Source organism: Lichtheimia ornata, assembly GCF_029851405.1.
Source record: "Lichtheimia ornata isolate CBS 291.66 chromosome Unknown scaffold00057, whole genome shotgun sequence".
Taxonomy (NCBI): Eukaryota; Fungi; Mucoromycota; class Mucoromycetes; order Mucorales; family Lichtheimiaceae; genus Lichtheimia; species Lichtheimia ornata.
The window spans coordinates 85,370-98,964 of record NW_026695377.1 but is presented as its reverse complement, the minus strand read 5'-3'; the positions used below and the strand labels follow the sequence as shown (position 1 = coordinate 98,964).

Genomic DNA, 13,595 nt, shown 5'->3' with positions numbered 1-13,595 from the left:
CCACACACTCGTATTTGGATGCTAAGAGTATGGTCAATGTTATCTTTATCAATAAGAGCTTTTTTACATGCTTTCTTACCATAAATTTCCAACCATACGCAGCTTGGTTCTTTCTTGCATTGGACATTGGTTCCCGACTCTGCCGCCTTTCCACCTTGTTGGGATACAGTGACGCTGGCGAGCAAGCCAAGGGTTACAAGTGAGAGAAGTAATTCATTTTGAAAAGGATGATGATGATCCACAAGTCAAGATAGTAGTCCTGAAAGAACATTTATACATAATCACTATTGCCAATCAGTGATCCGTTGTAAGTAGGGGGCGCATTTATGTGAGCTCTTACACATGGCGTACGGCGTAAGGAGGAAACTTTGAGTCGTTTTATTGATCAGCTACTTCCATTTGGATACTATCAACGAGTCATCATGGTGTTTGACTGCAGTGGTTTGAGAATACAGTAGCCTGCTCTGGCGGTTGGATATATACCAAGGCTACATGCTTACGCTCCTTTGTAAAGCTTGCTCAATGATATGCATGTAACTACTTGTACAATTAAAACCCGTTTTCAATACCACTTGGATCAAAGACGACTTACAGTCATTGGTATCGGGAGCCTTGTGCCAGCGACAGCTGTCAACATACTGTTGGCAATCTTGCTCTATTACTTGATCTTCGCATACGGCCGATTGCTGTTGCTGTCGTGGTCCTTTATATTCGATTGCTGATGCGGATAACGTAGCAGTTACCATAACTAGAACAAGGCAAAAGCAGTCTTTCATTGTATAAAAGTGAATGAAAAAGGCATCCCTATTGCATTCAGGTAACAAAAGATATAACAAAACCCCTACTCTGTTACGGGCGCGGTGATGCGAGACTGGGTACCTTCTCCCAAAGATCTGGATAGCAATAGCCATGTGGTCAGGGGCATTTTTGGTTTTCATCGGCCTATAAGTCTTAAACCATGCCCCACATAAGTCTTTGGATAACAACTTCTACATAGCCTCACGTCATCGATAGATCGAGTGCACAGAGATGCCCACTAGGAAAACGAAGACTCATATTCCCGCTTCCCAAGTTGATTTGATGGATCTTGATCCGTCTATCATCCTTCAAGTTTGAGATTTCAATGTAGAAAATAGCATTTATTGCAATGAAAGACTCTGATGACTTATGTATGTAATGGAAGCATCATAGGACAATAGCCTGATCATGTGGTGCAGTGTTGCTCATCAAGGTACATCTACCAACATCATCACACATGTTGTGCCTTGGTGTTAATCCATAAATAAGATCGATGATCCGGTCGCTAAAATCACTGTAGTCCTCGATTGATGACATGGCATCATGAGCGTATAATGTTGTCAATAAATGTAACCATTGGGTTTGATACATAGCAGCCGCCAACTGATATAGAACGCAATGGGATGCTCCTCGTGCAATTTGGGTTACACAAAAGACTGCATGGGGGATTTCCTGATTGAGGCATATATCAGTGCTCCTTTTTTACTGTGTGCATTTGTTGCTTGTGTCTTCCGATCGTTTTGGTGTTGCATGGACATTCCACTCGATTCCCCTCCTCCAGCACCCAATGACAAGTGCTACAAGTTAACTTGTCGTGCCAACGAATGGTTTGAGCGCCATCAGTACCACGAAGCTATCACCGAATACACCAAAGTGATCCAGCAGTTGGCCTTGACGGATGCAAACCAACAAGCATTTGGCGCTCTTGTCTATTGTAATCGCAGTGCAAGCTATCTACATATGAGACAATATCATGCGGCAAGGGATGATGCTGGGCGAGCAATAGAGTTACGGTCGTCTTGGGCAAAGGTAGTAAAACGCGTAAAGTACACTACTGAATACGATTGACTCATGACCACTCTTAGGGATATTATCGACATGCTGAAGCTTTGATGAAGTTACGACAATTTGATAATGCCATTTACTATTACAAACAAGCGTTGGAAAGGGTGAGTATGGATCAGGGGATACAATAAGTGGAAGATTATGAGCGCTAAAGCTTGTATGGATTAGGACCCTGAGAATGGCGAGATCAGTGCACGGATTGCAAGGGCTTTACTAGAAAAGGATAATGATACTATGGGAATCGATATCATCCAAGTGATGCCAGGACGTGACATTGCAACGCAACGCAGCTTCCATAAGCCTATCCAGAATCGTATCTATGAGTTTGCCGAGGTGATGCGCAATATCATTTACATCGTGGCTGATAAAGCAACCAAACAATGCGTGGTAGTGGATGCAGTAAGTATAATCTTCCATTGGTAACTAGACCTTCAAGGAGACTCACAATCTTTTTTATAGTGCTGGGATATTGATGGCATTTTCCGGATTGTGGAAGAATATGGATATGACATTGTGGCATCTGTCGTGACACATTATCATTTTGACCACGTGGGTGGATCGCCGCCTCCGCCTTATGACACTTTACCAATCAAAATCAATGGACTCGCCACACTACTCAAACGACTTCCTCACATCAAGGCCTATGTTCATCCAGAAGATATCCATTACATTCGACAAGCCAACCCAACTATCCCGGCAAATCGTTTGGCGGCTACTATGGCGGCAGCTACAGAAACCTTGGATATCGGCAGCAAAACTCATATTCGCTTCATACCAACACCAGGCCATACGCCAGGATCACAAGCTCTTCTTGTCAATGATTGTCGATTGATTGCAGGCGATACTCTATTATGTGGATTTTGTGGTCGTACCGATCTTGAAGGTGGTGATCGTCGTGCTATGGAGCAAACATTACGATACACTTTGGGGCAATTGGATGATCGAGTGGTGGTTTACCCAGGGCATCATTATGGTTCCGATTGGTCTACCATTGGTATTGAACGCGACAAGGGTTGTCTAGGAGACGATCTCGTTGGCTACGGCACCGATCATATCAATCCACAACCTTTTCCAGCAGCGATAACGGGTGGTCCACGATCACGTGCTTCAACATTATCCAATTACTAGACACCACAAATCGGTCAGCAAAAGTGAAGAAGGTTACAAGTTGTTCTCCTCAAGGCAATGCGGGATTACTTTGGTGCTATTTCTATTTCGTTCGTGGTCTACCTACCCATTGACATGATATGCAGATATAACGCACAGACCGTACTCCAAAGGCTCGCAGTGGTCCCAAAGTATGAAGCAGCTTACTTGTTTGGGGGGGACTTTTTTTTTTGGGCAGCGCTCTCATCCCTTGACCGATGGGCTCTGTAATAGCTAACATACCACATATACCCGAGATAGTTTGCAATAAACATGCGACATCTTACAACGTATACATAATCTACTTGTCATTGTATCTCAAAATTTCTTTGCTAACATTCTCATGACGTATAACTACAACAACATGCCTTTGGCATCTACCAGCACGTGTTCCCGTTATGGCTTTGTTGTCAGCGTATGATGACTGAATATTACATAGTCCTTGATGCATGGAATTATCTCACCATTGTTACAAATCAAGTTATTTGTTGGGAGACGTACATTATGTTTCTTGAACATGAATTCGATCATAGAATCCCTGAACCCACGTTGACCAATCCATAATACCTGTTTTACGAAAGGATAAAAATCCCAAATACATCGCTATACGCCAAATCTTTGGGATTCTAGGCGCCTGTTCACACTTGTTTATGGCAGAAATCTCTCCTCTGGTAAGACTTTGGAAGCCCAACTCCTGTACAACGGATGTTGTGCTGCCATACCCATGGCACTAGAACCATTCTATTAGACCAGAGATGTGTGTATGTGTCTTCTAAGCCATGTATGTTTTGGTCAACAATCGACTTTTTAAGATTGCCAACGAGTTTCTTTTAGGCATGATGATACATTCGAGCCAGCTTATCGAGTAGACGTACGGATTACACAATCCACTCCAAGTTGATGGGGGTGTTAAATATAAATAAGTCGGGTCTTTTCGCTCATCTTGCCCTCATTATCATCATCATCCTTTCGCCCTCATTATCATGAAGACCGGTTCTATCATCGTATCTACCATTGGTCTTTTTGCACTTGCCCAAACAATCCAAGCGGTAGGCAATGATAATGGCTGCTCAACTCAACAAAAATGCAAGGATGTCTGCCCTGAGGATTGGAAGTGTATCATCAATAACAAGTGGTGCCCACCCAGCAAGGTCCCTAATGAACAAGATAGATGGACCTGTGTTAGACCAGACTTTGAGGTTTAAACCTTTCCTGTGGCTCATTTCCCCTACGCCATTTAGTACGTCGTAGCAATAAAACTATTATCAAAGTTTGGCATAACGATTCTCGTTCACTATGGATGAGTTTTAAAATGATACTCCTGATGCGTACATGAAGGATGATTAGCGGGCAGATAGCTATAACTATTTGCTTTAGTCAAGGATCGTTTGCTTTAAAAGAGATTTCCTTAAGTTTTCTGGCAAAGTGATTCTGTTACTGCATACCAAGTTTAGCGATTATACATGTTCATCCAATGGGCTCGCAAGTCGAAAAGGCTCATTCCAGCACAACCCACCACACCAGTCAGCCGGTAGACCATGTCTAGTGATAAATGTTGTCAGTGTGCACCATGTTGCACGTATAGATACGCAACCTTAATACCTGCATCAACCATTTTGATTTTGCAACTAGTCTATCAAGGATGGGTCTTTCATGTTAGCTGCAAATGTGAAGTGTTTTAGAGCAATAGCATCATGTTCCCATTGCCTCTTTCACTATATGCGATGTCAATGGTATCAGCGTGCTGTTTCTAAATCAGTCTGAAATTGGTCTTAAAGCGCATAGACGATGACAATATCGCCATACGAATCGATGATTTGGGTCCATCCTAGCCAGCAACATACATGCACGACGTACATGAAAGCATTGGATGTTGTACAATGGCGAGGCTTTGCCTTGTTGCAACCACTTCTCTTTACGATTTAACCCCAGCGTTATAGAGGAGTCCAAACACCCATCATGGTTTTTTCTTTTTGGGCATAGAATTTCCCTGTTTATCTATTTATCTCAATTCGACGTAGGAATCTCTGCTACACAAGTGATCGTATTTCTCACAGCACCATTTTACACAAAGGGGCTTGTCATTATTATAATCCACTACGTTATCAGGTTGCACCATTTTGACATGTCTACCGAGAGACGCAGTGTGTGAAAGTGTTGGCTATTTTTGAGTTAACCCATATTCATTACAAAAGGATGTATGGTACATGTTAGTACCTTGCATTCCTTATTTACATCGATGTAAACTCTATGATGGAAAACAATGACCCCTACCTTGAATGTTATCTCTCTGCCATGTATTTGGGAGCTACTACGACAGCTGCCAGACACAAAATAGGGGGAGAATGACAAGCACAAAGTACGCAAGCACACGACATACACTGTAATACTGGATCTTGTGTACTAAATTACCACATGTATGTCCACGTAAATGTCTGTATCTCCCATTGTGTGTGCCGAGCCATGTACCACACTCCATCGTCACGAGATACGCTGCACACTACTATACATGCAGCTTTTTACCAAATACGCATGTTTAAGACATTGGGATGCTATCATGATAAGGTGTAAATGATGTTTTCATCCATAAACATACACGCGGTACACTGCGAAAAAAGCTATATAAGCAACTGCCAAACGAGATGCATCGAACAATATCACCATTATCATTATGAAACCTACTCTTATTCTCGCTGTCGTCGCTGGTCTCGTTTTCTCCCAAGTTGCCCAAGCCAGCGGCTGCACATGTCTACCGAAGGATACCTGCGACAAGGAATGTAGCACTCCTGGATGGAAGTGTGTTGAACAACCCGGCTGTAACGCAAGCATTGGCTGCAATGATGGTCAAGCCTATCGATGCACCAAGCAGTAAACATCACTCAACCAACCAGCTTCACTGAAAACGGATTTACATGTTCCAAATGTCAAATAAACTTGATTGCGTTTTGTATCTATGAGAGTTGCTTGATGGGAAGAAGGGTCGTGAGCTAGATGTATTGATTTTCGATTGACTTTGACATACTGCTAGCAGTATTCGACTGAAAAATGGCAGTCATGTAATGCGGTGAGCATCCCGTATATGTCGAAAACCTTGCTACATCATTGAATACTTGGACAAAGGAATGGTGGTATTGTTTAAATGATACTTTGGCCACTTCTTTTCCTTTCTCCGACACTCATTTTCAGGGAGATAGCTGCATTCACGGACACAGCTCTCTTCCAAATAGGCTTGCGTTAAGCCCTATCTTGCTGCTACATCAAGCGCACAGGCCTTTTCACATATGAGATGCTAATTTTACTTTGTGACATGCTATTTTACGGATAAATGACATTGCCTTGTGTGCGGGTCTTATAACCTATCCTTGGAGCCCTAGCTTTGATTACAAGGCTTAGCTGTCTAACAATGCTAATTGTCATTTTTCTTGGCACTACACAATGTGTCGATACGTCGTCGGATTGATTAGCTTGTAATTGGTATCCTTTTAGCAGTCAATACCTGTGAACAATGAGCGCATGATCATTGTACTGATACATGATAGCAAACCATCAATAATCTTTTCCAGTATGACGACTTGGGAGCAGGATCATCTATCAACATGTTAAAAGGTGTCATGCATTCAATATTGGTTTGGCGTTTAATTACACAGCGTGGCTGTGTAAAGTGTAGTTACATGTCCCTGAGATCCTACTTCTAAAAAGCCTCTCACATGATGATCGTGGATCATGACATTATCATTGTGCTTGCTATCCTCTATCTTGCACTACTAATGGTGGGTCAATTGCCCTTAAACGGCAAATTTTCCACCAACCCAAATGTCATGCAGCAAATCCTTCCGGCTTTTGGTTTACATCCACCCATTAACCGATGCGATATTGATACCGACATCAAAAGTATAAATACGACGAGGTATTATTATGTGTGCAGCCAAGTATCTACATCAACACAAGAATCATGAAGGTCTCCATTGTCGCATTCGCCGCTGCTCTTTTCTTTGCTCAAGCTACCCAAGCATCCATTTGCTCTTGTCTTCCCAAGGCTGGCTGTGAAGCTGCTTGTCCTGCTGGATCCCATTGTGTTCAGAGTGATAGCTACTGCCCTCCTCAAAACCCCGCTGGTGGTTGTGATGCTGACCATCGTTGGTACTGCATCAGTAACTAGAAATTCAAAGCATATGGACGTCTTTCCGATTGATATTGTCATTATGCTATTCCTCTTGAAGCCCCTTGTGTCGTCATCACGATAATAAAGCTATCTCAATTTTCAAGTTTGAAAACACTACCTTGCATGAGTACATGTAGTAGTACACTACGTAGAGGGTCCTATTTTTCGTGCGTCAATATAGGATTGCTTCATTGATTTGCGCGAGTGACACATGCAAACAATAAGAAACCTGGGAAGCATTGCCCAAAAAGTGATTTGCTCGCTTTGATGATGCCGCTTTGTTTTCAACACCTTCCTGTAAAAGGCATTATGGCTGCTGCTGCTATTGTATGGCTTGGCTTCTCCCATTAGAGGGCGCCGCTACTTCCATACGCGGTCTCCATCCGAAGATTATGTATCCAAGTTAGTGTGCCAATAACGGCTAGTAAAGGGCTTGTGTCTTTATCGGCTTAGCCGCGCGTACTGTAAAATCATAATGCGCATTATCAAAGTTTAGACTGGGAATCGTGATCACTGTAACCAGTACACCAAAGGAGACTTTTCCATAAAGCGAATAGAGCTTGGGTATTTTGCATGTCCGAAATGTTATCTGAGTATAATCGCGTCAGGTTGCGCAAGGAAACGTCGATGAAAAATGCTGCATAACGCTGTCTTTAAATTGACAGGGTTTATTCTGTACGACGCTCGATCACCTTTTATCGGGGCGACAAAAGAGCCGCCCATTCCTTCCATGGCTTTTACGATAATGAACCAGATGCTATAGCTGTTGAAGCATGGTCACCCTTGTGTATACTTCCCTTCTCCTTTGCCTCTGAGGGAAGGCTTTTATGTATGACATATCGCATACCACGACACATTGCATATGTAAATGATATCAAGAGCGATTATGATGCAGTGCACCACAAAGCAAGCACCTTCCTTGATAGTATTAGTTTATATAGAAGGGCTTGGTTGTTGAACAATGCAAGTTGTATTGTGACACCATTGTTGCTGGATGCATCAACATGTCAGGGTTCGTAATGACATATCTCTTGTATTGATTGGGCTGGTGATCGCCGAATTATAAAGCTCATAGCTTCTTGATGTTTTGCTTGATCCCCTATTTGCATGTCTTACTATGGTTTCTCGGTCATTGAACAAAGTAAGATAGTTTTATTATCAAGCCAAGGTGAGTTGACATGCATGACAATGACATGGCTGGGGCGGACAACACCAATACCATTACCACCACTATCCCGCTGACTTTTGACGCATCCTTACACAAAGGGGCTTTGCAAACCGTAATCACAGTGCTTTAGCAGAACTCCCTCATATGATTTTTCTAGCTGTAGTAGTTTGCATGAAAATCCCTCCCGTTCATGTAGGTGCACCAAGGATCCTTCCGAAATTCCAGCAAGTTGGGGGGAGAATGGCAAGATGATGATAACTCTTGTTAGTATCACCCTCGGCGTCTATAGCAGCATTCATTCATAAAATATAAATACCAGGCATTGTGGGATGGATTATTTGCAACAACACACAAGAATCATGAAGGTCTCCATTGTTGCTTTCGTTGCCGCTCTCTTCTTTGCTCAAGCCGCTCAAGCTTCTGTTTGCCCCTGTCTCCCAAAGGCAGGCTGTGAGGCCTCTTGCCCTGCTGGTTCCCACTGTGTCCAAAGCGACCAATACTGCCCTCCCAAGAACCCTGTCGGTGGTTGTGACTCTGGCCATCGTTGGTACTGCATCAGCAACTAAGCCTAACACTTGATGTAAAAAGATTATGTATACACGCAAGATGTCCCTTTGGGTTTTTATATACTCATTTGTCAATAAACTTTGTCACGTTTGATATGCTTGTACTCCTATTGACTATTAGATGAGCGGGCATCTGTGATGAGTATTGGATGATGCATGACCCGCTTGAACCTTTGCTTTGACGACCTACCACGGAAGGTGCCTTTCTTTGGGAAGAAGGAAATGTCATTTTAGTCATCGTGGATGGCATCTACTATCTTTTACGCCATCTTCACACATTCCCCCATCATTCAACAAACACTACATCCAATGAGCGAAAATAGAACGAATGGTAATTACATCATCCTGCTAATGAGTAGATGACCATAAATGATTCAATAACACGACGTGGGATGTCGATAGGCAATAACAGCTTAGCATTTTAATGATCCCAAAATCTTTCGCATACTGAAAAGGCGATGCTACAAGTCTTTCCAATCCAGGGAGTCGTTTGGTGATATCATTCATATCAAAGTGTTGATCCTCATTCAGCATAAACGACAATGATTTCAAATTGGGGCAGCTTGCGGGTGCAGTAGACATGTCCGAATCGATACAGGTAGCTTCCAAATCAACAAGGCTTGGGCAGTTGCTGAGAATATCGGCAAAGGGGATGTAGCAAGACTCATACGCAAAGATCTTCAATTGGGTCAGTGTTGCTGTAGATCGAAAAGACGCAATGATGTCCCGGAGATAGCCACTGCCATATTCATCATCTTCATCGTAATCATCATAGTCGTCACCAGCAGAGTCCCGTACCCTAAGAAATAAGTCAGCATTAGGATAGAGAGGTATACTACGTATCATACCACACTTACTGATTAATGGTCAAAGCCTTTAATAAAGGGAACCGTGCATCCGATATGAAATCGCGTAAGCAAGTAACTCGACTTTCAAGCGTAAGGGTTGTACAATAAGTGGCAATTAGACCCGGAAGACCATCAGCATCCAGATGGCTGTCGTTGATTGTGCTTAATACATGCAATTCTCGTATGCACATCAAGAGCTTTTCTCGCCATACACGTGACACGTCAAGGTATGCTCGGATTTCACTTGGTGCCACCTTCTCCTCGGACAAGATCCTTGGTGCAATATTCATAATGATATCCAAAGGGAGCTCCTTAATAAAATCGATTCTTGTGCTATCACGTTGATGAGCCATCGATCGTGCTTCCACAAGTTGTTGATGAGATGGATCCGATGATGAAACAGCAACCAGCCCTTGATCATAGATATCAATCGCTGCCTTTTGTCGTCCTTGAAGTGAATACACGTGACCACCACACAAGTATCCCATTACTGAAGAAGGAACCAGTTGTCGTATCCTAGCAACATCTTTCAATGCTGCTTCAAAGTTGCCGCTGGTTGCCAAGGCTCTTGCACGGTTGTCAAGGTGTGTGAGTTGGTCTTGTACGCATTGCTGAAGACGACGTGTCGAATCGGCAATGACATTGGCGCAAGTGCCTGACTTGATGACGGGGATCGGTTGCTCGGTGACATCGCTCCACACGTTGGCCATGGTATTGGTAAAAGACAAAGGACACGGGGATCATCACGGAACGACCGAGCGGACTTGAAGGATGCTATAATCGAAGCATTGATGACAGTTGTCAACCGCCACTTTGCAATGGCCCAATGCATTTTGACTTTGAAACATATGCAAGATAGAAAAACAAAACAAACGAAGATAGCCATACCCAACATCTCCAATGCATTAGGTACAATAGTTTTTCCACCCACCCCCATCATCATCATCCATATCAAAAAGTACCAGTAGTACCACGTATACCCGCCGTAACGTTTATTAATGTCTACTTTCTCTATTTTGTTTTTTAACATGTTTTTAATCTCGTCAATGAGTGGTCTATCTTCAAAAAGGGAATGCCAAACAAATAGCTCTTGTAAATTTGGGCATTGCAGCAGGCTTAATAAAACGATTGGCTTGAAGGACAAAAAGTTTAACTTGAGTGAAGTGATGTTGAGCTTAGCTAACTGTACAAAGACGTCGTCAGGGACAACCTCATCGCTCCATATTCCCAAATGCTTCAATCGATTCAACTTATCAACAAAATGAGAACACTTTTCATCCCCTTGATCCTCTTCCTCCTTCATCAAAAAAGGCCAGCTGATGCTCAATTTCTCAAGTTGTGGCAACTTTGACAGTGCATGCAATGCATCCTTGGAAAGTCGTGTGTGCTTGGGAAGGGTTAATGTATGCAATTGGGAATCAAAGGTGCTATGGTATTGAATAAATCGTTCAACGCTTCCCATATCCGTGGTAGGATCTCCATACAATTCAAAAATGACAGATTCAAGTTCGCAACGGCCAATCAGATCATCGAATAATGCACTCGAGTCAGTTGGATCCTGAGAGCGATCGCAATCCCTCATTAATTTGAGTTCCTTTAAATGGGGAGATTCTCGTGCGATCCATCTTGTGAAAAGAATATCAACTTGGCCGTATATACGACAGGTGAAAGTTGTCAGTGACTTGAAGACATCATCAGCAACCTGAATTGCACGGTTAAGGATGGGTGTATCGCCCCCAACCAAATCAATGTCGTGAAACCACACCTGTTGCAAAGTGTGGCTGTTGCGTCTCATAAAATCCATGATGTCCTTGAGGTCCATAGAGTAAATACCCCTGTAATTACATTCAATGAAAAATATACGCACACCAAAACAATCCTGCTGATCATCATGGCTTTGGGCCGTGGTTGTGGTTGTGGTGGTCTTGGGTGCATATCCAAAGGAGAGACCATCATCATTGCATCCAACGACTTTGAGACTTGGACAATTGTCGTGGAGAATTTTAAGGTCTTTGGTGTCATGAAAACGACTCGTCGCAAATAGTTCCAATCCAGGTAATCGCTTGGCAATGTCATGGATATCCGATTCGTCGTGATCCACCCAAAATAGCAGTCTCTTGAGAGTGGGATGGCATTCAGGTCCGTTAACCATATCAGTATCCACATTCCACGCCTCCAAATGCACTAGGTTCGGGCAGCTGCGGAGAATTTCACCAAGCCGAACACCGTATGCGGATGTCTTGATTTCCAAGTGTGTCAAGGTTGATCCCACCGATACAAGTGCAGCGATACCAGGATTAAAGTCATCGTCGTCATCGTCATCAGCACCACGTGGACTATGCACATAAACACCATCAATGAATGGATGCTACTGGATAGGATGATGAATAGAGAATATGTACTTACTCATATGCGATTAAAGTCTGTAATGAAGGAAGCTGTGTTTTTGACATGAGTCGAGGGAAGCCCGTAGTATTGCTGTGAAGAGTAAGGGTTGTACAATGGTGTGCAACCTGTTCAAGTAAATCATCGTCATGGGCAAGTTCATCCTTGTGCGTGCTTTCGATGTGCAGTTCTCGTATGCACATCAATAATCTTTCTCGCCATATACGTGACACGCCAAGATATCGTCGTATTTCACTGGGTGCTATCTCTTCAGCCAATATCCTTGGTGCAATGTTCTCAATGATGTCGATAGGGAACTCCTTGATGAAATCGATCCTTGTGCTATCTCGTTCCTGAGCCATCGATCGTGCTTCGACAAGTCGTTGATGAGAGGGATCCGATAATGGAACAGCAGCCAGTCCTTGATCATAAATATCAATCGCTGCCTTTTGTCGTCCTTGCAGTGAATACACGTGACCAGCACACAAATAGCCCACTGACGAAGAAGGAGCCAGTTGTCGTATCATAGCAACATCGTTTAAGGCCGCTTCAAAGTTACCGCTGGTTGCCAAGGCTCTTGCACGGTTGTCAATGTGAGTGAGTTGCTCTTGTACACATTGTTGGAGACGGCGTGACGAATCGGCAATAACATTGGCCCATGTGCCTGACTTGATGACAGGGATTGGCTGCTCGGTGACATCGCTCCACACATTGGTCATGGTTGGTAAAAGGGAATAACGCCAAGTTGAACCAACAAGCCCATAAGCGTTGCTATACATGCATGACTACCATCAGCCTCACATGACAACGGCTTGTGCAACTACCACCACCACCACACGGTCACCATTTTCAGGGTAGATAATAAATGTCCCAAATTAGGATCGGTTTATTATGCTGTTGACTGCTATAGTAATAAAGCATATCTTCTATTACATCCATGTCACTATGGGTCATCTAAAGAGAAGCTGAAGCAGGATTGCCGTATGTGTAGCGCAGCACAAACCTAATATGCTAAGCCGACGCATCTTGGGGCCAATGATGCGGATGTGGATTCCTCCGCTACTGATATAGAGTTGATCCATCAACCATGCTGCATCTCGCGCTACACGTTTGGTGAGCCATCTCCAACCATTACCAGCTTGACATTTTCCATATTCACAATCGCTTCATCACGTCATCCTCTTCCATTCCCATCTTGTTTTGTTGCATGGTATACATCCACGTAGTTTATTCACGATGTAGCTATTCATTATGCTGCGTGATATCGTGCAAATAGAAATGGTGTTGTGCTTGGTGATATACTAGGAGTTGCTTTCTCCTGATGGATGGTGTCGACTGCATGAACGGAAAGATCAAGACAGCTGAATGAAATGGTACGTGGTGGTTACACAAATAGATCGATGCACAAATGGATGATGATGATGATTGCCTTTTGTGAAGGTACGTAAGTAAACAGC

The 13,595-nt window shown here is 43.3% G+C and overlaps 5 protein-coding genes across 5 annotated transcripts; 3 read left to right on the top strand and 2 right to left on the bottom strand.

Moving 5' to 3' along the window:
• Positions 1–1,548: 1,548 nt before the first annotated feature.
• On the top strand, positions 1,549–2,991 carry O0I10_009614 (uncharacterized protein; the record flags this gene model as incomplete). Its single annotated transcript, XM_058489601.1, has 4 exons — positions 1,549–1,827; positions 1,884–1,967; positions 2,032–2,262; positions 2,323–2,991. 4 exons carry the CDS (start codon positions 1,549–1,551, stop codon positions 2,989–2,991), a joined length of 1,263 nt encoding a protein of 420 aa, XP_058339637.1.
• Positions 2,992–6,961: 3,970 nt separating this feature from the next.
• On the top strand, positions 6,962–7,168 carry O0I10_009613 (uncharacterized protein; the record flags this gene model as incomplete). The annotated part of the gene is made up of 1 exon (XM_058489600.1): positions 6,962–7,168. One exon carries the CDS (start codon positions 6,962–6,964, stop codon positions 7,166–7,168), a length of 207 nt encoding a protein of 68 aa, XP_058339636.1.
• Positions 7,169–8,698: 1,530 nt separating this feature from the next.
• Positions 8,699–8,905, top strand: O0I10_009612 (uncharacterized protein; the record flags this gene model as incomplete). Its single annotated transcript, XM_058489599.1, has 1 exon — positions 8,699–8,905. The coding sequence occupies one exon, from the start codon at positions 8,699–8,701 to the stop codon at positions 8,903–8,905; it is 207 nt and encodes a 68-aa protein (XP_058339635.1).
• A 348-nt stretch (positions 8,906–9,253) lies between these two features.
• O0I10_009611 (uncharacterized protein) lies at positions 9,254–10,463 on the bottom strand (the record flags this gene model as incomplete). Its single annotated transcript, XM_058489598.1, has 2 exons — positions 9,254–9,704; positions 9,763–10,463. 2 exons carry the CDS (start codon positions 10,461–10,463, stop codon positions 9,254–9,256), a joined length of 1,152 nt encoding a protein of 383 aa, XP_058339634.1.
• A 406-nt stretch (positions 10,464–10,869) lies between these two features.
• Positions 10,870–12,857, bottom strand: O0I10_009610 (uncharacterized protein; the record flags this gene model as incomplete). The annotated part of the gene is made up of 3 exons (XM_058489597.1): positions 10,870–10,885; positions 10,938–12,089; positions 12,160–12,857. 3 exons carry the CDS (start codon positions 12,855–12,857, stop codon positions 10,870–10,872), a joined length of 1,866 nt encoding a protein of 621 aa, XP_058339633.1.
• Positions 12,858–13,595: the final 738 nt, after the last annotated feature.